At 41.2% G+C, this 27,550-nt stretch overlaps 1 protein-coding gene across 2 annotated transcripts; it reads right to left on the bottom strand.

Annotated features, from left to right (window-relative positions):
• Nucleotides 1-245: 245 nt before the first annotated feature.
• Nucleotides 246-27,242, bottom strand: tlcd2 (TLC domain containing 2). Of its 2 annotated transcripts, XM_072691999.1 has the most exons (5): nucleotides 26,740-27,242; nucleotides 24,922-25,004; nucleotides 21,760-21,842; nucleotides 5,110-5,508; nucleotides 246-3,293 (listed from the first exon to the last, which is right to left on the bottom strand). In XM_072691999.1, the coding sequence occupies exons 1-4, from the start codon at nucleotides 26,916-26,918 to the stop codon at nucleotides 5,113-5,115; spliced, it is 741 nt and encodes a 246-aa protein (XP_072548100.1). In that variant the 5' UTR covers nucleotides 26,919-27,242; the 3' UTR covers nucleotides 246-3,293; nucleotides 5,110-5,112. The 2 variants fall into 2 exon arrangements, with proteins under 2 accessions (XP_072548100.1, XP_072548099.1); XM_072691998.1 differs by having other exon boundaries at nucleotides 246-5,508.
• Nucleotides 27,243-27,550: the final 308 nt, after the last annotated feature.

Raw genomic sequence — 27,550 nt, 5'->3', positions numbered from 1 at the left:
TTTATATTCGCTCTTTTATATTCACACCTGGCTCTGTAAATAGGGGACGGGGGTCAGCGGTGGCTTTGGGCATGCGCAGCTCATTTGCAGTGTGGACTGCTGGTGTGGGTCTGCTCTGACAGCCCCCGCTGCTGAGGACAGTAACCGAAAAACAAAATGTAGTGGAAAGCCTTCCAGTAGAGGTAGAGACTGTTACCTCAGCAAAGTCTTCATTTTGAACTCTTGACTTAGAAGGAAACACTGGATTTCCAAGCATTAATACCATTTTATTTTCACATTTAACAGTAAAAACCAAAATATATAAATTGGACTTTTATTAATAATAAAAAAGCAATAATTCATACAAACAGAAAAAGAACAGTTATTATTAATATGTACAATTCCAACCCAATCTCAGTAATTTCAGGGAAACAGCACCACACTCAGATGGTGCAGTGCTGACTAATAATATTCTAACTGATGAATGACATTTTCCCAATCAAGTACACAGAGTAAACAATTTTATCATCTATGGCTTTGGAGACCGTGACAGCACACTACTGTGCTGAGTACAGTTTCATTCACCTCTTAACCACAGCACACGTTTCACCACACGGCACAGAATTGCACTTCTTATGGTGTAATGAAACATTAAGCTCTAAAACTAAATCAAAGTGAATGAAATGATCGTGTATTGCCCTGCAAAAGAAGCCGAGTTCCCAACTATGCCATAAAGTATATATAACAGGTAAAAAGTCCACATAACAGGAGCAGTCCATCTGATACCCCAAAATTTAGTTTTCCTAGTTTTCAAAGTTTTAAAAATGAATGAATGTTTTGTGTGCTTTTCTACAGGCCTTCACATGATCGAGAACTGCATGGGGGGGGGGGGGGGGGGGAGACGGACCATTAGCTCAAAAGCTTCTGGCCTAACTAGCTTCCTTTTCTTATGTTCCTGAGAGGGACTGGACTGAAGAGTAATGACATACAAAAACACATCACTACCTTCAACATTCAAATGAGCAGAGAGCAGTAAATCACTCCAGGATGAGTTAGAAGATTACATGTGTTCTGTTCATTATCTTAGCATATTGACGCGGACATGCAAAAAACCTAGTATCTCCACTATGTCAACTTTACAGAAGAGGGTAAAAACCTTTCTGTTTTTCAATGGCAGTCAATGTTAAATTGACTTTTTAAGATTTTGATTCAAGTCATTTTGGGGCATTTCTTGACACAATGTAAAGAACAACTGCCAGATTAAATGGTGTGAAAAGTGAAAAACAGCAAAAATGGATAAGCGTTCGTGTGGCCTCAGCGAGATGTCTGCTGGAGAACAGTGTGAGGCTTTATTAGTCGTATATTACAATGAGGAACAATTTTGCAGTGTAATTTTGTGGAAGATTATTTTTTTATTTTTTTTATTACTTTTAGTTCATATGCACAAAGTTTACTCAAAACTCACCACAAAACTGGCAAAGCATGTTTAAGCGCTGGGGGGGAAAAGGGATTTATGTTTTTGCTTGTTTTTGGGTATTGCCCCAAAACAGGATTACACCATGAAGAAGTTACTTCTTGTGAAGGACAAAAGGCCTCATAAATGTGAACCTGGGTGTCTTAACCAGTCCCTATATTATTGATTTGAATAATTTACTGATATAATACTTTAGTACTAATCTACTGTACAAACATCTTAGGCTTTAGTAGATAAAAGCATGATAATTGTTTAATTTACTAAATACACTATAACATTAGAATAAGCACAAATCCAGTGGTCAGACTGTGATTTGGTCAGTAAAGTTACTGATATGCTGGTTAGTAGAAAACAATTAGTAATTACAGTTAGAGAAACACAGGTTTAGTGTCGGACTTCTCTGATTTAGGTTTCTATAGATTTGCTCATTTCCACCAGAGTTAAAATAATTGTTTGTGTTTATTCTAATGGTTGTGTTTTATAAATATACATAGTACACATTTACCGTCCACATCAATAGCTTTACCAGTCATGTGCTCATGTGTTTAATGTCTAGTTTTGCGCAGTATACATTATGAATATATACACAATCTCAATTTGAGCAGAATAATTGAAACGCTGTACATTCCTATTATTAATTACCTTTAGCCAAACCCTTCATCTGCCATTCTGTAGCTCACAGTGTAGCCGCTCTAGCTGCTATTGTACAGCAGTATGATTACAGTGCTTTTGAGATGAGTAAGTGTGTGGCACATATTGGTATGCTACATGTGGTTACAGTGTTTGTGTCAACTTCCCCAGAACCCTGAGAGGGCCAGCTTGAACTCTACTGACCAGCTGTTAACGCCTGATCAGCTGAGGGTTCAAACTCCACACTCAAGTTGTTTCCCGCAAATCTGCAGGACGGGCACATTAAAAAAAAAACCTTATTCTAGTTTACAGTAAACTGGACCATTCATTGTTGACCACCTACAAAAAATAAAATCACACGTTTTTTTTTGTTTTCAAAGAGAAGACAATAGTCAGCTTCCTCTGGTTTTCTCCTTATTCACAATTTTAAAAAGGGCAAATCTAATATTAATCCGCAGATCGTCAGTCACATTGAAAACTTCACTGTCAGATGTTCACCACACATCAGGCAAAACTGGTAGGGTTCTATCAGCTGCTTCAAAAACTAAGGAGCCTTGGCTAAGACTAGTATGAGGTCATTGTTTTAAACCACGCATGCTGTGCCACCTGCAGGCACAAAGACAATCAGCAGCCTGCTGAGGAGTGATGCAACTGTCAGTAATCATCGCGTCAGACATGTCACACTCTGTCAGCGCTGTGAGGAAGAGAGTGGGCTCTGTTCTCCTTCAGAACTCTGATAATCGGTTCAGCATTCAGATCTAGATCCCGCACACATACTGTGCATTCAAACATTTAGGCTTTAAACACTTGGTGTAACACAGCTGTAACACACAGGGCTGTAACACAAGGGTCTCAAACTCAATTGACATGAGGAAAGAAGCGGTCTGAACAACTACTTTTTTTTTAAGAAAAGCTCCATGATTTATTTATTATTTATTATTCTTTTTCAATTGATCTTGGATGATTTGTACAGTTTATGTTTTTTTTTTTTTTTTTAATTTCTTTTCCAATACCTTTAAGTTTCAAATGCTCTGCTGCATTGAAAATGATAATTGCCCTTATTATACTTAAAGGTATTTATTTAAAGGTTGGTTGATTTAATGGGCTGTAGAACGCTCTCAAATTCCATATATGGACTCCAGACTGGTAGTTTGAGACCCCTGCTGTAGCTCTTCATAAATGCATCACAGTGTTTAGTCCAGCTCTTCCCCTATATAAAAAAAAAAAAAAAAAAAAATTAAGCAAAGCCTGGATGAACATCTAATACACATCAATGTTCAAAACTAAAGAGCATGTGATGATTATCTTTGAAGAGAACTGTCCTCTTCTTTAACAGTGATATATATTTTCCCCCAATTTTCTGTCAGTACAGAAGATCAGCTCAACCGTTTAAAGTGTTTAAAACCTCAACACTTGGATTTACAGTATGCTGAGGTATTTTTCAGACTGACAGCCGAGACTGACAGCACTGAAGATGGCAGTTATTTACTGAAGAGGACTGTGGCCATGTTTAAACAGCCAACCGTGATCACACCCTTGCCAGTAATTTCAGCTTCAGCTTCAGCTTCATTCGGCAGATTTTTTCCGTATGGACAGTATTGTTTTAGCTTCATGCTGAATTACACACAAAACAGCTTTCAGTCAAACACCTGGCGCCATGGAAGCGTGTTGGAAGTGCCAGGCAGTGGCTGAAGAGACTAACTGCTACATATTTATGAGGTAGCAGGTGCAGGTGACTTGACAAGAGGCCTTGATTTATCTCTTAGTAATTCAAGATATACAAACCAATGTCTTTGGGTCTTCACTAGACAAATGCATGCAACCATATACACTCATCGAGCTCTATATTACTGCTTTTGTTACACCATTATACCACCTCCATCAGCCTGAACTGTTGACATAAGGCAGGTTGGGTTTATGGATTTCAGCTGCTGGCGCCAAAATCTGAGCCTACCATCTGTGGGCCTCAGCAGTAACAGAGATTCATCAGACTGGATCATGTTGCTAGTCTTCATATGTCCAGTTTCTCAATGCCCGATGTGATTTTCTGCAGTTGAGGCCCATCCACCACACTGTTTGCATTGCACTGTTGCAACATGATTGACTGATCAGATAACTACATTCATGAGTGTAGAGGTGTTCCTAATAAGGCGCTCAGTGAGTTTATACTACATATGGTTAGTTTGAGTTCTAAACCAGTACTCAGTTTTTGTCAACCTAACCACTATCCATCACATCTGTAGCATACGGTTTACTACTAGAGACGATTATTTCTCTGTGCTTAGAAAAGAAGAGAAAACCCAGTGACCGATTGGCCTCAATCTCTCTGGGTGGGTATGATGGCCCTCCTTTTTCCCCACTACTCAGTGCGATGCTAGTCAGTCGGCTGATATAATAGAGCTGGTGGTTAATGGTGGTTCTCCTCCAAGCGTGTTCGGCTGTACAATGGTATTTTGAAAGCAGCAGTATAAAAATAAAAGATGCAGTGGATGTTCCTTTGAATCTACAGAAGCATATCTTAGCCTTCTGGTAGCATTGAGTGATGAGGTTTCAGTCCTTTTACTAAGTGGAGATAAATGCTTCAATCATATTATCTGCCGTAATGGACCACATGCTACAGGTGTGGAAAAAAGGAATGACATTAAGTCATTAAAATAACAGAATTACTTCCTGTGAGTCAGTAGTTATTAATTAGTGGATTAATGGCATTAGCTTTATTTTCTGGGGTTTGATAAGTGCACTGCACTCTTGTTTTTGTCACCACTAACATGATCCTCTAAGGAGTGCTTAGGTGTCTAAGCATCTGTTTGACGTATAACCACATGGCTAGACTTGTGGCAGACTTTCAAAGTCAGACAAAGACTTAATCTCATCAATGAACTAGCTGAAGGGGAAGAAAATCAGCAGGCAGAGAAAAAGCAATCAGTTCTTTGAACTGCATCAGAGGTTGGCATCTGGAAGGCAAGAAATGGTGTGTTTGCATGTTGTTTAGAGGTCAGTTATGAGTGTTGGCGCTTTCTCGACACCTTTTACTTCTCCTTTTCCTTCTCCTTCTCCTTCTTGACCTCCTTGTCGCGGCTGGACTTGAGAAAATCGGTGCGTAGCAAGCGGTAGAACAGCACAATGTTCATGACGGTCATGATGGCCAGACCCACGCTGCCCACCGTGTAGCTGAGTAGCGGGATGTGATCGCGGTTCAGCACCAGCCACCGGGTCATCCAGGCCAGCGTGTTGATGCGGAACACCACGTACGTGCCCAGGTTGATCATGCTGTTCACCCTGTACAGCGTGCTCTTGGACACGTTAGCCATGCGCAGCATCTGCCGCAGGTGCAGGAAGACGGAGTTGATTTCCACCAGCAGGGCCACCACCGCAAAGCCTATGTAGCGGCATGTCAGCACCGACAGCCCAAAACAGGTGATCACCTGTGAAAACACAGAGTTAGGAACGTTAATATTGCTGCATATAGCAAACCAATTCAGCTGGACTATTTACAGAAAATCAACAAAAATTAGAGTGAAAGGACTGAATCAATAACATGGGTTCTGGGAAACTGGTTCCAAATGTTTGTTGGATTAAAAGGTTCCTTTGTAATTGTTTGTTGTTAATCTAATTAAATGGTGTACTGAGTAAACTCTTCTGTAGAATATAGGAGAAGGAAACTGCAGTGGTACAGACTGATATTAGGTAAAAAGAAAAATGGCAGAGGTAGACATAGCGCCTTAATAAGATGTTTGTGGACACCCTGCGTAAAGAATGCACTTTTAAGCTACTTTAAGTTGTACCAATTGCTGACACAGGTGTGCAAATGCACACATTCACAGCCCTAGACCCTGTAGAGAGGTACTGCAAATAGGACTCATTTGAAATCTTCTTCTCATCTTCTGAAATCAAGGGTATTAAAAAAAGTTTATATTGCTTTTATTGAAGTCTCTACTCTGAAATGAAGACTTTCTACTAGATTTAGGAGCATTGCTGTGAGAATTTGACTGCATTCAGTGATAAGAGCATTCGTGAGGTCAGGATGTTGGATGGGCACCTCCCCACCTCATCCCCAACTCCCCAACTCATCCAAAAAGGATTGGATGGAGCACAATCATTCCTCACAGCTCAATGCGGCTTTTTACCACTCTAGCCCCCACGACTGGCATTAGGCATGGTGCCAGTAGGTTCATGTTTATCTGCTTCAGAGAGTCCTGTTCTATTGTAAAACCTCTCTACAGGGACTAGACAAGTTTGTGTGTGTGTGCGTGTGTGTGTGTGTGTGCGCGCATTTGCACATTAAGTGTCAGCACTGCGTGCAACTTAAAGCAGCTGAATACATTCATTAAAAGGGGTGTCCACAAATATTTGGACATATAGTGTATATTTGTGTTCCATTATAAAGTGAATTCCTACTGGACTGTCAGTTTAATGTGGTTGATCTCAGTATAACACATGTTTCCCCCTTCTGCCCTCTCTGCTTCCTATCTGCAGGGATTGTTACTTTGTGAGAGACAGAATGAATCAGACTTGCACGAAGTCTTATCTCATAGCCATCAGGAACAGCTGAGGGCACGGGCACAAAGGCAGCATTGAGAGGTCACCAGCAGAGAGATCCGCCACTGTGATCACAGTGAGTGGCACTAATCTGACACATGCTTTCCCTGTCTGGGCTCCTGACACTGGTCAAATGACTGGTCAAATTTAATTATGTAATTTCTGGCCAAACAAATATGAAATATAAAAACACTGAGCGAGGGTAAAGAAATCAAATTATCAAGTAAATAGAATTATGTTAGTACTTTTCCAGCAGTTGGCTTTGTCAGTGTTTTAAAGTCAGTTATTTTCTGATTACATCTGTCCAAGTAAATAAAATTGGAGGCTATAGTGTTGACCTTGTTGCTCAAAACCATTTTACCGAATGAAATATATATTACATAAACAACTGGTTGGTGCATTTTTTTGTATTAGAAATGCATAATTAATAGAAATATATACAAATGTTACAAACAAAAGAAAACACTGCAATACAATGGTATGTAATCTGACAAACATACAGCAATCATTCATTAAAACTGCAGTTACAGTGAAGTGAACAACACTGATCATTGGGTAATGGCACCTGACAAGAGGTGAGAACAGTCAGAGTCAAAGCCCAGATCGTAATGGCTAGACAACTGGGTCAGAGCATCTCCAAAACAGCAGGTCTTGTGTTCCATGCTCCAAGAATGGACAACCAGTGAACTGGCGACAAGGGTTCAAGGGCACCCAAGACTTAATAATGAGCTTTTCAATGAAGAACATCCACTAGGTGGCAGCACTGTGTTTTTAGTTATGAAAGCACAGCTTGGTTACATCAGGTCTCTTGTGTCGTGATTACACACAAAGTTTACTGTGACAGAAAATAATCACTCATTACAGTGTATTAATATTCACGAGAAAGCTCCTTTATTTAATAAAGCTCTTAAATATTTGATGTCAGCATTCCTAGCCACCTGCATCATCAAAACTAAACACAGTCAGCAGACTGGCCTGTGCTCATACCAGTGACACAGCAAGACTGTCTCTGATATAACAGGTTTGTTAAGAGGACATCAGAGCTGGCATTTTGCAGACCAGTGTGAGAAGCTAGCATTGAGGCCTTGTCCACAAGCAGCCCTGTCCAAAATGAGCCACAATGCAGGTGAAGCCTCTGCTCAGCAATGTCATCACTACTACACTGCTAGCAGTTGTGACAAGGAAGCAGTGGCTGTCAGACATTTCTTAGCGAGGACACACACCTTAGTTCTGCACTCGCTGGGATCTGGAGGCTTGTGATACGTGGTGGTTCACATTTGTTTGAAGTTGCGTCGCGTTGGCGACTTTTATGCTCTATGCACTTCAGCGCTCTGCGACCCAACGCTTTCACTTTTCATGAATACCACTCACAACTGATGGTACAATATCTAGGAGGGAAGACATTTCACCAACTGACTTGTTGCAACAGTGGCATCCTATTACAGTACCACACTGGAATTCAATGAGCTCTTTAGAACCACCCATTCTTTCACTAATGTGTGTAAAGGCAGACTATATGGTTGGCTAAGTGCTTGACTTCATACACCCTTTGTCAGTTGGGATTTCAATTATGAAGAGGTGTGTCCCAATACTTTTGTCCACATAATGTAAGTGAAGTACAATCTTTGCAGTAATACTTTAGGTGGGGTTGTAGGGTTGGCTGGAAGACCCAAAGAGCATAATGGGCCTCATGCTCTCTGGATGGCTTCATGTTACTCAAATAAAAGGGCAAGGGCATCTCCCTGACCAGTCACCAAGACTGTTTAAACACCGCTGAGCACTTTAAGCACACTGTGTCCTCACTCCATCCTCAGCAGATAAGCCCGAGTTGTCCCTAACCAACCAAACAATCTTCAGTCTGCCTTATCTCTCCCTTAATATCCTAGTATTTTAGAGAAGCATAAAACCATGACTATCCTAACCTTATCTAGGGCTATTAGATGGCGGAGGTCATGCCATGCCGTTTCCTCATAAAGTGTTGGAACTGCTGGAAGTGGAAAACAAACAAGCGATTCCTGACTTCTGTGCACAATGAAGTCGAGAAAGGTGTGTCTGGGGTCAAGAGAACAGAGATCATGCAAGCGTTATGATGGTTTTTATGATAAGTATCTTTATGAGCCAATAAAGGGAACAAAGAACAGTATACATTTCTCCTGTGAAAAAAAAAACAATTACTCACACCATCACAGAAGCAATCTATAGACCACTATGAGTAATTTGCACCATGAGTTAGTGTTAGACTGTGCACACATTGTGCATTTTCAAAGTGGCAGTGAGAAAGCACTGCAGGCATTATAGTACAATGTGTGAATACTGTAAACATGTACAGCTACAAGTCTCCTTATGGATGCACTTAAAGATGTCATAGGCCTAATGGGTCTAATGCCATAACAGGGAAACTGTACAAGAACATATTGAGGCTAATATATCTGTTGCATCATTGGTAAGGGAAACAATCCCCATCCCCAAGCTCTAGATCACAGTTTGGCTTGGTTCATACGAATGACACCAGTAACACTACTGATGGTGAACTGGTTCAGGCCAGTTCAACTAATGCCAGTTGATTCTAGATAAATCCAGTGAAAACTATCAGCACCATAAAACAGTGGCTCAGCTTAAAATTAATTGATTTCATGATGCCAGAGAAAATCAACAGCAACCACTAGAATGCTACTGTTGGTGGAACTGGATGGGCCAATGATTGTAGAAAACATGGACGGTGCAAGGTCTCTCCAAAGCGCCTCTGCTGGCCTACTGCAGCATGATGTGTAGCTCCACCTATTCTCCCTATGTATTATCTCCATTTTCTTCTCTAAACTGTCAACAGTTAGTTTTCTGTGTGCTAATGCTGGCACATGTTTTATTTTCCCCCAGGAATCAGTTGTTTAACTGTTGTTCTTCTTTATCATAAGAAGGCAGGGCTAGGGCTTCAAAAATGCAGTGATTGACAGCCTTAACTGGAACAGACTGTCTGCAGGACCTGCATCACACACTTTCTGTTCATTACATGGAGCAACTATAAGAGTTGTAGAGTTGCAAGTTTACTGTGGAGAAATTACACTTACAGGACAAACTGGGTATTTTTGGGGGGGGCACTTTGCTTCTAGGCTAAAAGCTCGATGAGGGCAAGAGAAGGAGTGCAGGTCTACCAATGCGATTTTTGGCTCAACCTCTGGTCTTCACTGCACGGACTCTAGTTGCAAATTTGACATTAAGGCAGGCCGTTTCTATTGGACAGAAAGGAATAAAACCATGGCATTCATGTTTCCACGGTCACTGGGATGGACCTGTTCCAATTTAAAAATCCAGTGGAATCCATTACAAATCATTAGCAATTATTAGCAGTCAGTTCACCGGATTCCACTGGAGTTTCCTGGAGGGGCTGCAAATAAGCCTATCATTATTTTTTGTTACTCACTAAGGAAGAGTTCAACTACTTGGGCTATAAAAGACAAACAATTATAAAATAAACTTTGCGCAGAACAAATGAGCTCAGCACTGGTAACCACTGCTCTGGAGTTAGAGCGCATAATCGTGAAGCAGTCCAGTGGAAGAGAGTGGATTAGAGTTGGACACAGTAGTGTAACAGTGGCAGAGTGTATGAATCCCCAGGGCACCTAACTCCCCGTGTGCCCATGGCCTCACTAATCCATCTCGCCCCTCTGCCTGCAGATACCAGCAAACAGTCAGAGTGAATCAACATTAGCATTGGCTTCTGACACTGCTGGAGTGCAGATACAATTACACCTGCACACAGTTTCTGAAAGACCCTTCATTTAGGATGCTATAAGGTAATGACCAGAGTGTGGTGGATACTAATGCCGCTGGTTTAGGCTCAATGTTAACTGGTGACTATAGGCTTCAATCCCCTGTTAGCTAAATTAGCCTCATAGACTTTTAGATTTTAAAGCCAGGGTGTCAAGGCTGAGGCAGTAGCGCCTGTTGCGCAGTTGGCTTGTCTCCTTTGTGCTGTTGAAAGCTCCCTCTGGAGCATTTATTTTGTTGGGCGGAGACTTGGCCAAAACCACAGACTTATGCATGTGTTTGTTTTTAGAGGGCTCTCCCTGTGGGGTCAATTACCAGCACCCTCAGCAATGATGAAACACCTCTGTACCCTAAGCAGCTTTAGAAGCTCCAGTATGGAACAACAGCTGTGAATGTTGCAGAACATTTGGCAGGTACTGCAGATCATGAACATATCTGTGAGGAGAAGCCATCACAGCTAAAAATCTGTTGTAAACATGAAGCTCTTGCAGGTACAACTCTCTCAGAAAGCAGTCTTGTGCCAATAAAGCCAGTTGAGCAAGATGCATTAAGCAGTAAATGTGCTTGCTGGCCTCGGGGGAGTGTTAGGAAGCGACGGTGGAGGCGACAGGTGGAACAAATGCACCCGAGTGAGGGAAAATCAGGCTTTACAGCACCATACACAAACACACACACACATAGACTTGCTCACATGCTCACATACTTCCTGCCACACACTGAAGTAAAAGTATTTAGCAACCCTAAAGTAAATACACAGATTTACACTCCTTCATTCTTCCTTTCCACACATTCCTCACACTAAATATATCCACCAAATAAACACGCAGCAAATCATATCGACAAGTCAACGGCGTATGAGGTACAGAAGAAGGCCAGATGGTATGAGGGAGTGTAAAGTGAGAGCTATGTAGAGTGTGTGTTTTGTGTGTGTGTAGGAAGGGCAATATGACAAGACACTATTCTGCTAAATAACAATTCAAGCCACTTTTCCTAGCGCTTAAGAGATCATCAGTACTTTTAGAGTACTGAACAACTGCATGCATCATAATATATCCATTACAGAGAGTGTGTAAACAACAGCAGCCAGGAATGACTGCATACATTTCATTGCATCAGGCAGCTGATTGGACGTCCGCCCATTATCCATCATCATATTTAAAAAAAAAATCGCTTGATTTTTCTCGCTGTTCCATCTGTAAATGCTGAATGCTGTAAAAAGCAGCCATTCAAATGTTTAAAGCTATGTTTGCAAACACTTCTATCATGATTCAGCCCAGTTGGTCATACACAATGCCTAACAAGTACACAAAAAGCATGAAGCTGCTGACCACTGATTAAAGAAAACGATCAATGCCAGCTTTAATTAGGTTTTTAATGTATAGAAATATTTTCACAGACTTTGTCTGGCTAGTTATTTCCAAATGTTGGGGCTCTTTATCACAGTACGCGAACAATCACATGATGTTTATATACATAATCTGCAAGTTTGTAAAGAAAAGCATATTCTAGTTAGTTTAGCTGTTTGGTTGCAGACACCCTCGCTGGTTAGAGACTTCCTTTGCCTTGCATACTTCCATTCATGCGTCCTCTTGTCAGTTCACTGTCCGGGAGTTCGAGATCACTGGCCGGGAGTGCGAGATCACTGGCCTGGGGCATTTTATGGAAAAGTCCATTAATTAGATGCTCTCCAATCCGACAGAAAGTGGTTTGCAACATTGTGTTTTGTTTTTTTTAAGTTGTTTGATATTGTTTGATGTTGTTTAAGCCATATGAGGCATAATTGGCTTCGCTTTCTCTGCATGGGTAGGATAAACAGCCCAGGACGATATTATTTAAGCAGCATTTTGCAAAGATGCAGTAGGCTGACATCACAAGTTTCAGAAGAAGCACATGCTTGTGTGATTATGCTATTGTGCAATAATGGGGTTTTGGCTAGTGGGTGGGAAATGGGGTTTACTACGGTATTTGATTATATTCAAATATTTTACAAATAGTGGAAATTGAATTTCTGAGCCATGTCGAAAGCACTGCTGTGTAGCTGGTGCATTTTTCACTGCTTAGTGTTCATAAGTTTTAACATTTATAAAAATTAAGGTGCTTCAAATGGTTCTTTGAGAGATGCAATAGAAGAACCTCTTTTTGTTCCATAAAGAACTATGGTTGTGGTGGAGTTGTGTAGGTATGGAAAATCTTTCCCTGATATAAAAGTTCTTTATCACTTTAAAAGCCTTTTTTACACACATCTCCATTACAAACATGGTTCTTTATGGAACCAAAATTGGTTCTTTTCTAGCATGGTTCAAAGAACCACTTAAAACCTTTTTTTTTTTTTGTGTAGTAAACCTAAATACTATAATACATACTGTGTGTCATGAAGAGTTATTCAAAAATAATAATGCTACAAGTTTGCTAAATCACTCACTTTTGGTGTTAGTGTGTGTGTACTGTATTTTAATGTTGGCTAGGGAAACAGAAGTGCATTGGAAAATGAACGCAAAGGAACTTCAGGTGTTGTACATGCTGTACATAATTGGGCGAATTATTCTGACCTATGCTGCAGTGTGGTAATTCGGTCAGGAGGGAAGGCCACAGACCTGCCAAGAACAGCGGTCATATATAAAATCCTTGTGACTACAGCACTCATATCCACAAGAAGTCCAACAATCTACAAGCTACAGGTCCACCACTCCGGTGTCTATATTTACAAAACATCACTTTGATTGTGTCATAACGAAGGTTTCTGTTGCACAAGACCTGGACGCTTAGTCTTACAACACTGCTGTATGAATATTTACATGTGGAGACCAAAAGTAGGTCAAAATGTAGCAACAGCTTTTAATGGCCCACTACGGTGGGTCGATACACTTCTCGACTGAATGCCCGTGGCCGCAATCAGCAACTTTGGCAAGCTAAATGGACAGTGGTCTGAGACGCTAAAAGCCTGGGAAAATGGGGGTGGGGGCATATGAGGCCTTCATCTGTCTGAAAGAGACATTGGGGCTGTATACATGAGCAGGTAGAGGACAAAGTCCACACCCTGACAAGGCATTTACATAGCAGGAACACTAAGCCTTTTATGCTCCGCCTCCCATTGATTTCTACAGAGACCAGCCAAAGAACCTGTGAGGAGAATTAGAACTTGGTGGTATCTTCAGGTTTGGTCAGATACTAGAGGGTGCCTGAATGAGTCCAAAATTAACGTGTCCATATGGAGCTTTTGTGCAAAACTGTAATTTGTAAACTTAAACTAACCCTAACATTAACCTAAACCTAATCCTAACCTAACTGTTAACTACCCTAAACCTCATTCCCAGCCCCAGCCCAAGCCCCAATGGCCCAAGCCCAATCCCTTAACATTAATGTTTACCATAATCTAAACTTAACCATAGTAGAATGGGAAAGTCTAATAAATGGATCAAATTTATTGAGTTTCCATCCATTAACTCCTTTTTTAGAATCTCCATAACCGAGAAAAGAAGCATGCTGTGGCTCTACTGTTTGCTCAATTCTTCTTTAAGAATATGGCGGGCAGGGTTGTGTGTATTTGGCAAAACAGCACCACCAATGGACAGGAGCTGCTTGTGAATTGTGCAAATGTCTTGATTTTCTTGGGTTACATTTTAGTTGTACATGTATGAATTTGAAGAGACCTTGTTGCTTTAACTCCACTTAACTCCAGGCATCATGTCTAGTGGCTAGTAGACAGTGTGTTACCTTAAGGCTAACATATTAGCTCATTATAAACAGCTTTAGTTTTAGATATTTGACACACACACACACACACTTTTTATTGAATAATGCATTTAGTGTATCGTAACACTTCTAATAATTCTAGATTATTTTTGGTAGTATGGCTTAGGAAGATAGTCAGTCTACATAAGTTTGGTTCTACGCAAGGGTACCAGGGTTTCAGTCACATAACTACATACATTCTTTATGTCTTTTTATTTGTTTATTTAAATATGATTATGTACACGTACAAATTACACACCTTCCTCAGACAAGAATATAGTGCACCTTCAAATCTTGCACACATTTATGTCATGTGTGCCATTCTGTAATGAAAGTGTCTTTTTGTATACAGTACTTTTTTTCTCCCCAGAACGATCTTTAGCAGCTAAGACTCACCAACACAGGACTGCTTACAGAAAACCACAGTTACAGTTCATGGCATTGAGGGGAGACAGCACAGCGGATCACTGTTATGGTATAAGAGAATTTGCAATGTCATTTGATAAGCATCAGGAGGTATGTCCACATGATACATACACAGACATACTGCATTTTCCATTCAGTCAACCAAGTAAATCTATTTGTATGTTGGTCGCTAAAAATACAAATGCTGTCTTACTAGTCAGGTCACTCTCCATCAAACCACACATCAGATATCTTAGTGAGTAATATGATTCCACGACATGATTGTGATCTATGAAAACATTGCAGCGAGGTACGCCTTACTATCTAACTAACACAGACAGGGAACCATGTGCAAAGAGCTTCATACATACATGCATAAACACGTTACCATGGAAACCACACAAGTAGGGGCACTGACGTCTATGGGCCGTATCCAGCTGACTGTGTTCCAGGTCTACTGGTCTTGGTGCTCTAGGTGGAAAATGGGGCAGGGCATGGTGTGCCTCCAGGTGGGAATGTGGTTTCTACATTTTTCTCCCAAGTAAACCCCAGCAAATGACCGGTGTACCAGGCCTACTGACAGCACAGTGGGAAATCTGCTGCCACTGACTATTCTTACATGCTGAGGATTATTATGCACAGTTGTGAACCACGATAATAAGACCTAAGCTTTCAGATCAGGCCACACATGTTAAAACCTGGTCAAAAAAGGGAGGGAAAAAGCCACCTGTAATGCTAATGCTAGTACGTAGCTTAAGAGCCATTCTCCCATTTCTATCAGCGGACTGAATCCTGCTTATTCTACCACTCACATTCAGTTAGTAATGTCATTCTAGGACATTACTATCAATGTCATTCAGTTATCAAAGCATTCAATCAAAATGTGACTAGTTGAATAGTTTGCAGTTCAATTTGGTATGAGAGCTCATTTAGCTGTTAAGATACTGATGAGATTATTGATTATTTGTAAATTATAAATTACGTATATTTAACCCATTTTAGCCAACTACAGAATTAATTACGAAATAAGACTACTAATACTGTAATACCTAAGCAGAGTTTAGAAACAAGCATCATTCTATTGGATAAAAATAAACAAAAATGAAAGGCATTTGTATTTAAATATATATATTTAAGAAATGTATGTATTTAAGAAATCAGTAGACCTTTGCTGAAGGACTAGCAGGCTCTGAAGGTTCCTTACTGATTATTCAGTAATTACACGGAAAACAATGCAAACTTGCTTTTGAGTTATAGGAGTGGGGAAAGCAAGTAAAGAACCACTAGTGCTTAATTGAAGCTTCAGAGGATACCTATATGTAAGCCATTGGTCATTTCTCATTTAAAACATTTATACAGTACTTATTAATCTTTTATGTAGGATGAAGTAAGGGTGCTTGTATGTGTAAATGTGTAGCAGTGTGTCAAAGACTAATTTGTATCCTGTGAGGACAACCAGTAAGGTTCTTGAATCTTCACCTGGATTTCTAGTTTTGTACTATTCTGGCCAGATCACTGATTAATTGTCCACTGCATGTGGCACATCCACTAGGTGGTCAATTCATCAATCGATGAATTCAATAATATCACAAACTAATTTTTCCATTGTTTAGTGAAGGTATCGATCAATGGTAATAGTGGTATATAGCCTGTCAAACTTTAATGCCCAAAATTCATAAAACCCTACTTCCTTGTGACTCATTGGAGGATTACAGATGCTCTGTCTGCAAAATCTACCACACTCTTTCTATTCTGCCACGTGACTGACTGTTGCTAGGCAACAGAGATGCAGAATTTCCACTCTTCTTTTATAATGAGAAAACAGCCAAAAGTGCCCCTTAGCCAGTAATGGTGCATGATAGAGTACAATTCACCTCTACACCTCTTTACAGCATGAGCCACTTGAGGGCTTTCTTAGTGTGCTGAACCCCTAACAAGCCATCCTCATTCCGGTCATAAGGGTTGGAAATTCTTAAAGCCATGGCACACTGACCCAACATTTTCCAACAATCACCAGCATTTTAATGTTGCCAGTCTGTTCCTGAGTATGGACCGCCAAGCTAAATGAACCAGCGTGAAACAGAGGTGAACATTCTAGAGGCTCCTAACAATCACAAACCGCAGTGCCACATCAAGCCAAAGTTTGGTTTTGGGAGTGTTTGTTGGAGAGGGTTGGGTCAGTGTGCTTTGGGTGATGTCACGGTGGTTAAGTTCGACTGGCGGTTTTTGTGCAAAACATCGCAGTGGTTTGAGTCGGTACATCATGGTTTCTCCAGCTGCTAAGAAAAACTCCTAATCTCCTGAGACCCACAGTGCAGTGTGTTTACATCTGGCTCTTCTTGCCATAAAGTACAATTTTAATAGATTCTGATCATTGAAAAACATGTTCACGACACAATGCGTAAACCGGCTAAGAGAAGTGCAGATGATGAGGCCTTCTTTCAAAGCAAAAACATGGTTCAGGATCCCATTTTCTCTGACATTCTAAGTTACAACAGGATCTCCTGTAAACTGAAAGCACTCAAACCTACCTTTTGATGCCAGTGTGTTATAGGTGGGTCTATGTACATCTTTGATTTTACGCATGCTGTAAAATGCCGAAACAGCTTCAAACTGTGCTTGAACATGAACATACACATGCCTAATCTGGTTCGCCGTCAAGAGAAAAGTCTTAATTGCTGAAGTACTTAAGTTTGTCTGGGCTTTTTTGGCACAGGCCACTTGTTGTTCTGGAGGGATTAGTAATAGTGTGCGTGGGTGTGTAGGGAAGGCGCATGGAAGAGGTTTCTCCAGATCTAGGGGAGGGATCTACAGTAGAGAGAGGCATGGAGAGATTGGGGGAAGGGTAGAGAGGACTGTTTTGGCATGGGGACTCTCCTTCATGGGGCCCGACGGCACTCTCCAAAGCGGAACATGTGGAGAGCAGATGTCGCTGCTTCTTTCTGAAAAAGGAGCACTAAAAAGGGACTCAAAAAAAGAAGAGGACAAAAATACACCACAGCCTCAGCCAAGTACAGCACCCACACTCACACACAATCCTGCCCACTCTCATTCTTCTGCTACTGTCATTCCCTATGCTTTTCAGCCTAGCACTGACCTGTGGCCTACTATTTGCATTTGCACTCTGCCAAATTGTACTTGCCTTAAAACTGATAATGCAAGGATGACCTGATAAGCAAAGGAGGCTGTTTACAATTAGGACTGAGGAACACTACCTTGTGGTTATGGACTAAGCGTATTGCATATCCAGAGGAATGTGGAACAGTTATATCTAAGGGTAGGCAATACAGAACAGAGATAACACCACGCTATGTGAAGGCATTTTTACAATGCACAATATGTGGACTGTATAGGGCAATGTTTTACCATTCTGAGCTTTGCAAACAAGTTGTAACACACAGAATACACCAGCAAAACATGCTATTAAGTAAAATGAAAGGTGGAAGCCTTATTGGCCGTATTAAAGCATATTGTATGATTTATCATTTAATTTATTTCGTTTCTTTTTATTTTGTAAAAACTGTTATATAAAACCAATAAAACACTCAAGGTTCTGTGTTATTCATGATAACACACTTCCTCTTGTGTTCTACTTAATTATTTCGATCTACATGTAATCAAGGTTCTGAAAGTACTGATTGATACCCTTGATATACTCACAAACACATTTTGTGACGTACACTACCATGATGTCCATGATATATTGTCCTATTTCAAGTAGGGGCACAGACTATATTTTTTTATTCTGAAAAAGGAACTCTCATCTGATTGGCTGACCTGTTGTGTGTCTTGTGCAAAGGGGGTCCTATTTAATATATTCACTCTGGTAGTAAGCTTTCCACTCTAAAAGAAAGAACTGGGAGACGTGCAGCAATGTCCATAGCAGCCACAGAATTAACCAACAGCCTCATCCCAGCTTTGGCCGCCCAGCAAATAAGGCCAGTGTAACACAACATGCCATGGGTTTCCACAGAGAGAAAAAGAGAGAGCTGTGATTGGCTGGTAGGTCTTCCTGAAGCCTTGCCAACCAGCCGGCTCCCCCAGTGCTGCCTGTTTATATGGTTTGTCAGTGAAGAATGCACCATTAATATCTCCTCACTGTGTTTTACAAGTGCTGGGACCACACCACACAGGGCGTGCCTCCATATCTCAGAGAAACCAGGGCAAGAGCAAAGGCTAATGCTGTGGTATTCGTTCAGCTTTTGACGTTGATTAGAAAACTCAATTCTGCTAAATGACTGGGGGATGACAGCGATTTGTGCTCAGACCACCTGAGCAAACTTCATTTCAGGGAGCCATCTAAAAGTCTGCTGGAACTGTTATTCATATAGCTGTTTATCCTTGAATGCTCAGAACCTCTTCTGGGCTTAACACTTTCACTTTCCATTCACCACCTCTGGAAAATTCAGTAATTCCAACCACGACTGCCAAGTGGTATATATATATGAACACTGAGTACTTTTACAAGAACAGTAAATTATTCCTTCGTTTTCCATTTATTCCGTTGAGGCAGCTGCCACGACTTTACAGAAACCAGAGTGGGCCTTACCCACAAGTCTAACCCACACCAGTGTTGATGCAGATAGCATGTAATGGTAATATACTCTGATGCTCACATAGCAAATACATACACAATTTTGAGTAAGGCATGGACTCCACGAGACATCTGAAGGTGTCCTGTGGTATGTGGCACCAAGATGTTAGCAGCAAATTCCTGTTCAGTGAGCTCCTTAGAACAACCCATTCTTTCACATATGTTTGTAAAGGCAGACTGCATGATTGGGGGCTGGATTTTATACATCTGTGGCAATGGGACTGAATGAAACACCTAAATTGAATAAGGTTAAGAGAGGTTCAATACTTAGTAATTAGGCCCTGGGACACCTGGCACATACATTGTTTCTCCTGAAATCAGGGGTATTAAAAACATCAGTTAATCCTGCCTTTGTTGGAGTAACTGTCTCTATTGTCCAGGGAAACTTTTTACTACATGTTGAATTATATATAGGCTTTATAACCCTCTAGCCCACACTTAGTATTAGGCATGGTTCAACTAGCAATACTTCTGTAAAATGACTGGACAAGCTGTGTGTGTGCGCATTTGCAGCCATGCAATTGCGATGAGTGAAATAGATTAGATAGGTTGTCCACAAACCTTTCTTTTTTAATTCACTCTGTGTCTTCTACAGTTACACCAAAAGGAACAGTACTCTCTTATTTACCTGACTGTAAATGTTAAACCAGGCTTTGTTCTGTACCACAGTCTGATAACCAAACAAGCATGTTCTCTGGACATGCATATATATGGCCATACAATACATTAGCTTCCTATTTCTGTCCAAGGCGGCAGGACTTCCTGTGTTTTCTTAGAGGAAGGAGGTCAAGATTTAGTGCAGGCAGTGAGCCAGCCCTCATAACTCCCTCATCCATATGAACTCCACAACCAGCTTTACCAGAACGAGACATCAAAAAAAGAACAAAGCTACTACTACAGAACCTCAGACGACTACATAGTTTTGGTGAGGTTTGACATGGTTGTCAATAAAGCCATGAGTCAATGGCAATGGAACGTGTTCTTGTATTGATGGACAGCATTCCTGTTTAACATGAGGGACAGCCACAGCACAGCTTTTGTTATACCAACAGCCCGCCCCATGTAGTAAACAGCACAGAGGAAATGGATGAAGCTAGTGTGATGAGATGTGCGCTAAGCGAGGGAGTTTCTCACAGCGCCACTAAGAATCTGGCAGCACGTTCTGTCCGAACACTTCAGTGAATGAGCTCCCAGGAAAAGAGAGGGCAACAACAAAAAACACACGCAGGACAAGGCCGGCTATTTTGCTTCTGCGAGAGAACCAAGCACTGACGCAACAGGGTTCTAAAAGAGCACACACTTGCCACACAGCATCTGACTGGGACCAATGGGCTCTTTTTCCATCATCTTAAACATATAAACGGACCCTGACACCAACTAGACTTGTGTAGCATGGCAAACTGGCTCCTCTTCTTTGTCACAAAACAAGCACATATTCATTCACTGAGTACTTTACTCATTCCTCCTGTGAACCTACTCATTCATGCAATTATCTACCGGTCTACCATTATGTAAATGTAAGTCGTTCTAGATAAGAGCGTAAAGAAAAACTCGCCTCAAACTGGTTTCATTAACATACCAGTGAGTTCAGTGTTCCTCAGTGGAACACTCTGAAAAATGGGAAAGCATAAGAATCGGAGATACTTTGACAAGAGCCACATTTTGACGACTGGGTCGTTGCATCTCCGAAATATCAGGCAGGTGTGATGCCCAGAACGCAGTGAACCAGTGACTGACAGGGTCATGGAGGCCCTACCTCACAACTTACAGGACTTAAAGGATCTGCTGCTAGCGTCTTGGTGCCTTCAGAGGTCTTGTATTTTCATTTACAGCATTTAGCTGACGCTCTTATCCAGTTACTTGTATTACAGAAGTGGGCCAATGTAGTGTTAAGAGTCTTCCCCAAGGACTCTTATTGGTGTAGCACAGCACAGTCATCCAGACCAGGAATCGAACCCCAGTCTCCCATATGATGTAGCTTACTGGTAGCTTACTTTCCGGTAGTGGCGTTGTCTGTTGTGCCACACACACAACCACTGTCTTGTGGAGTCCATGCTTCAAATGATCAGATTTAGTGTGGCGGCATTTGTGGTGACCTACTCAATATTAGAAATATTAGGCACTATTACTAATATAATGACTGATTAATGTAAATACATTAATGTAATGTCTTATTTTAGCCTAGGCCCGAGACACACAACAGGTCAGCCAATCAGACGAGAGTTCCTTTGCATTTATCAGTCTTACAGAATCCGTTTCAGAATAAAAAATATATAATATGTTTTTTTTGTACCATCTGGGGACATTCGAACAATGTATCTCCTTGTGGTGCTGAGTGCTTGAAGTTTTTATTTTATTTTATTGCAAAGAACCTTTTGACAGCACAAAACCATATAATGAGGTACTACTTGAGTTTGTCTGCAGAGCAACAGGTGGTCAGACTGGTTCAACAGTTTAAAGCAACAATACAAGGGGGCTCTCATGCCAAAAATCAGTCACTCTGTTAGACAAGTAAAACAGGAATGTCAGTAAAAGGCCAACACACACCCTGGTCTCCAAAAATATACTAGAATGGAGGAAACCTGTCAGCTGCTGTTTTGGTTTGGGCCCTCTTCAACAGGAGTTGTGTTCCTATACCTACCACCATGTGATGAAAAAGGAGCTCCCACGACTGGTAGATCTTCTGATTGAGAACCATGTCAAGGAAGTCATATATGAAGTATCCTACAAATGAGATAAAAGGGATAAAAAAAAAAACTAATTAATAAACCAATATGAGGGAAGAACTGTTAGCAATTGGCCTGTGGCAGATTATACTTATTAGGGGCATAACTCCCATGACGATGGTAACCAAGATGTCAGTTACAAAGAGCTATTTATATCCATCTCCCACCATGAACGTATCCATGGAGACAGCATTTTAGAGTACTGAACTGAACGAATGGAAGGCAACTAAGAAGGCGCACCCACCCACTGATGTAGATGTAATGCTCAGCATTCGAAATCTACTCTGGCAGTCTGATGCCATCAATCACTGAGGGTTCTTTATAATAGCAGGGTTTGATAAAAACACATTCTGGAAATACTGCTACACTCCCTTTCCTGACGCGAAAAGAAAGTTGTGGTTTCATGTATGTGGGAACCAGCTTATACTCTCTCTATGACTTTACTCTGTGCTGTATTATGCCTTTAATGGAAATAGACATTGGGCCTTGTCTTGGTCATTACTGTCACTCAGACACTTTCCTGAAGTTCCAGTCAGATGGAAACGATCAGATTACACTCCCTGCCAGATACTGCTGCTTTGGTAATGTGGAACTTGTGACAACTGGACTTGTTTTCACTGGTGCAGAATAATGTTAGATGGTAGTGTATTTAACCCTAAGAGTGCAGTTTCGGTAAAGCCTTTATAGCAACCAGAACTGGACGCAAAACCAGTCATTTCTTCTACAAACGGATCTATATCTCAGCTTCACAGCTTGGCTATCTGTGTGCTTATCTATACAAACACATGTATCTTCAACACCTGTGTCAGATAAGGGACACCATTTGAGGCTTTGAAGCATTTATTTTGTATGTGTTCTGGTGGTTAATCAGATTCCCATGCATAATACACAAAAACATATTATTTTACAAGCTGACTTAAGCTTAAAAGAGGGGACGTTATCACACTAGTCAAGTCAACATTATTTCTGGAGCACATTTAAAGTCTGTAGGATCCACCCAAAGTGCAGTACAATCTAAAATAAACAGCACAAACGTAAAACTAAATAATTATATAATATTATTATAATAAATAATTATAATAATAAAAAAGGTTTTTTTAATTAATAAAGCAAAATATTGCCTTTATACAGTAACACTAAAAGATTTAAGTCACTACCATCCAGGACATCGTCACACTACTCAACTAAAGGGCTCTGAGATGTATGCCCTAGCCATATGTGGGCAGATTTAGGCTACAATGCAATGTCCATTTGGTGGTCCATTCTTGTTCGAGTCATGTGACTTAATGTTCTCGCGCTGGTGCCTGGGACGGATCATAAAGCCACCCATTGATTCCTCTCCAACAGCTAACCTCTCTGCAAACGTCAAGAGTGGGATTCCTCAAAGAATCTTAAATATCTGTGGAATTTTGCAGTCTGTGCAAATCATCACAATATCTTCTTATGCAGATCACTTAACAGCCACGAGTTCTAAAGCAATGTATCGCAGCCGTCCAATGGAAAACATGAATCTCCGTTTTCTCCCTTGTATGAACCCTGCAGATGATCTGTATACTGTGTAAATAATTCTGGATGAATAGACCAATAGAAATGCTCTAAATAACCATGAATAAATTCTTATTTTAAAGTAACTTCTATTCAAACGTTTGCTTTCACCATTTTGAAGATACATACAGTAACGATATACACTGTATGTCCAAATGTTTATGGACATCCCTTCTAATGAATACATCCAGCTGCTTTAAGTTGCACCTATTACTGACACAGATGTGCACATGTGCAAACACACAGCTTGCCTAGTCCCTGTAGAAGCATTATTTTTGCCAATGAAGCAGATAAACATGAACCATTTCTAATGCCAGGCTGTGGGCTAGAGGGATATAAAGCCCCCCCAGCACTGAGCTGTGGAGCAGTGGAACTGTGTTCTTTGGAATGATCATGTTCCATCCAATACTTTTGCAATCAGTTGGGGAGTTGGGGATGAGGTGGAGTGGTGATCTTCCAACATCCTGACCTCACTGATGCCCATCACTGAATGCAATCAAATCCTCACAGCAATGTGCCACCATCTAGTAGTGGGCCTTTCCTGGACAGTAGAGACAGAGACTCCAACAAAAGCAGGATAAACTCTTTTTAATACCCTTGATTTCATAAGAAACGATGAATGACGGGTGTCCTAATACTTTTGTCCATGTAGTGTATATATACGCATTTGGAGGCAAATAAAGTTTATCCAGAATAAAGTATTTAGTAGAAAGGTATCATGCCTTTGCCTGCCCTTATCTGTTCATCTTTCACTTTTCAAACTGATATGATTGCTGTTTTTGTCAATTATTGTGGCACGTCGTAAAAACTGCTGCTATAAAACTCTGATCCAACCAATTACTGCCTTCAGAACTTTTTCAGGTCAGGAATTGTAACATACAGATATGGACATCAGTAGGTTTAAAACCAATACACTCTATTCACAGTGAGGAAGGGATGGTCATGGCCACGTGAGCTAATGATTATTTTCCGAACTCCACACTGTGTGCACAGGAGTCCAGCATTGTCTGTCCGTTGCCTCAAGGTGGAGGTGAAGTTCAGGAGTTCAGACAAGAGCTTCATGCAGAATTATAAGAGACATACACAAACTTGGGGCATTGCTGCTTTAAAAAGAAGTCTCTATAGACTGAAAACTGTTAATAGTCCAAAGTGCCATATGAACAGTGTACACACCTACTCAAGGTTTCTACTGGAAGAAAATGAATCAATATGGACTATGGAGTGCTGTACCACACCAGTCTATCCTAAAGGTATTAGGGTGGTCACTCCAGAAAATGCAGTTCCATCTTCCACAGCATAAAGGTGGGCATCTTTATTCCCCTGCAGCATAGACCAGACATTGGGCATGGTGATCTTGGGCTTATGTGTGGCTGCTCTTGAGTGTAAGGCTTTCCTATAAAGATTATGCAAGCTGTGATTGTGCAGCTGAATGCCTGTGTCAGCAACAGGTGCACCTTAAAGTAGTTGCATTCACTAATTTGAAGGGCTGTCTGGATGCTTGTGGACACAGAGTGTACATATGTCTCACTTACCGATGGATACAGACACCAAGGCATGGGAGAAGACGGAGTGAGTCTCTATCAAATCCTCAGCCATCTGAGGATGCATGTAGAAACTAGGAGAAACAAAAGACAGTGATGTAGGTCATTTGCAACATCTTCAGTGGGGACATCTTCTTTTCCTGGATGATGTGACTGCAGTCATGGATGACGTAAAAACAGAGATTGTGAGCATTAAAAAGTTCTAAAATAAAAAAATTAGATAAAAAAAAGGTACACAAATAAATTTAAACCGCGTCTCATTTGTCTTTCCATTAAAACTGCAGTCACATTGTTAGGATTATGATTAACTGATTCTGTACATCCCCCACACACACACACACACACACACACACACACAACACATATCTAATAGCCAGGTGCATAATATAGTGCATAATATAGCCATTCATGGACATTAAGGGCCCATTTCCCAGATCCAGATTAATGGCGCCTACAAGTCGCCTCAGGAACATCGTGTTACTAGATGAGAGCACATAAACGCCACCACAGAGCTGTATTTACTAGTGGGAAACTATGGGGCCAGACCTTCTCAAATATAAAAATGAACATTTCTAACATTTTACTTTTCAAACTTTTACATTAGATCGTTGACACGTCTCCAAAAAAGAAGTAAGCAACAGTGACACTGTCAGGCCTAAAGTTTAACTTGTACTTTTGTGATACACTGATATTTCAGCTTTATGGAAGTGATAACAGATATTTAAGTTCCTATATTGAGGTGTTTCAGTTTTACCTAAAGCTGTTTTTTATATTCATTTAGGAAAAGGACAGAAATTTTGTTTGGAAATGTTGGTTTACTTTAGCCAAAAGTAAAAAATCAGGGGCCAGTTTCCCAAAAGCATTTCAGTGTTAAGATCATCTTAATTGGAGGAGAGAGAGAGAGGTGTAGCGAGAGAGAGAGAGAGAGAGAGGTGCAGAGAGAGAGAGAGAGAGAGAGAAAGAGAGAGGTGTAGAGAGAGAGAGAGGTGTAGAGAGAAAGAGAGAGGTGTAGAGAGAAAGAGAGGTGTAGAGAGAGAGAGATGTATAGAGAGAGAGAGAGAGAGAGAGAGAGAGAGAGAGGTGCAAAGAGAGAGAGCGAGAGAAAGAGAGGTGTAGAGAGAGAAAGAAAGAGAGAGAAAGAGAGAGGTGTAGAGAGAGAGAGAGGTGTAGAGAGAAAGAGAGAGGTGTAGAGAGAGAGAAAGAGAGAGGTGTAGAGAGAGAGAGAGAGGTGTAGAGAGAGAGAGAGAGAGAGGTGTAGAGAGAGAGAGAAAGGTGTAGAGAGAGAGAGAGAGGTGTAGAGAGAAAGAGAAAGGTGTAGAGAGAGAAAGAGAGAGGTGTAGAGAGAAAGAGAGAGAGAGGTGTAGAGAGAGAGGTGTAGAGAGAGAGAGAGAGAGAGAGAGAGAGAGAGAGAGAGAGAGAGAGAGAGAGGTGTAGAGAGAGAGAGAGAGAGGTGTAGAGAGAGAGAGAGAGAGGTGTAGAGAGAGAGGTGTAGAGAGAGAGAAAGAGAGAGAGAGAGAGAGAGAGAGAGAGGTGTAGAGAGAGAGAGAGAGAGGTGTAGAGAGAGAGAGAGAGAGAGGTGTAGAGAGAGAGGTGTAGAGAGAGAGAAAGAGAGAGAGAGAGTGAGATGTAGAGAGAGAGAGAGAGAGAGAGAGAGAGAGCCAGCCGTGGGTTATCTAATCAGACCAAGACATTTTAACACATAAAATATCAAACGTTCAATGAAACCTTGAGCTCAGAACCGAGAATCGTGCCGAACCTGGAAACGCGTGCAGGTATCGTTACACCTGTAACAGGCACGCTGTCACTTACCACAGCACAGCCCAGATTCCCGTGATGAGGCTGTGGACGAAAGATGTGCAGATGTTCCTCCACTTCCACGTGTTCCTCTGAGCTGTCTCCGGGATAGGGAGTTTGTCAAAGCCATAGTTGACCGCTCTGAAGAAGCCCACGGACGCGCTGGTGGTCAGAAGCACGGACTGTAGCTCCATGCTGCTGCTCTCTGTCTCTTTCTTTCCGCGCGCGCTACCGCCTCAGATTCTCGCGCTCTCGCGCGCTCACTCGCTCCCCGCTCCGTTTACTTCACCTCCGGAACATCGCAGCCTCTATTTCCACCGTACTGGTAGCGTTTAGAAGATGGCGAGAAGCAGTTTTCCTCGTTGTGTAAAAGAACAAGTAAGAAAAAGTAAATCCGCTGAGCTTCTGTAGAGGTTCAAAAAGAGGGAGAGAAGTGTGTGAAGCGAGTGTGTGGGTTATAGAAAACTGCTTGTGTAACTTTTCCTCCCTCAGTGAGTAAACGGCGGTGTCCCGCCCAGTCGTCATGAGGAGCGGTGGAGACAAACACACACACAGGAGGAGTTTTACATCACACCCAACGCCCACTTATCTAATAGCTGGGCATTCTGGGAAATGTAGTGCATAAGATGCTCATTCATGGACATTTATGGCCGGTTTCCAAGACCCAGATGAATGGTGCCTTCACATGAATGCCACTGAAATGTAGTATTTACTAATGGGGACACTCGGGTTTCTGTCAATAAAACGTAGGCTAAGTAAAAATGATTTTAAACCGGTTGTATTTAGTTAAGCTGTTCAGCAGCAGCACGTGATCAATTCAGTGTTT

Source organism: Salminus brasiliensis, chromosome 11, assembly GCF_030463535.1.
Source record: "Salminus brasiliensis chromosome 11, fSalBra1.hap2, whole genome shotgun sequence".
Classification (NCBI taxonomy): domain Eukaryota; kingdom Metazoa; phylum Chordata; class Actinopteri; order Characiformes; family Bryconidae; genus Salminus; species Salminus brasiliensis.
Note: the sequence above shows the minus strand (reverse complement) of the source record. Positions and strands in the feature narration are given on the sequence as shown.

What these genes read in the sequence shown, in the direction of transcription:
- tlcd2 (XM_072691998.1), bottom strand. Translation starts at nt 26,918, where the DNA reads ATGGAGCTACAGTCCGTGCTTCTGACCACCAGCGCGTCCGTGGGCTTC. An exon ending in CTTGGTGTCTGTATCCATCG is followed by an intron (nt 21,843 to 24,921) that starts GTAAGTGAGACA and finishes TCTCATTTGTAG; the next exon opens with GATACTTCATATATGACTTC. An exon ending in TCCTTTTTCATCACATGGTG is followed by an intron (nt 5,509 to 21,759) that starts GTAGGTATAGGA and finishes GTGTTTTCACAG; the next exon opens with GTGATCACCTGTTTTGGGCT.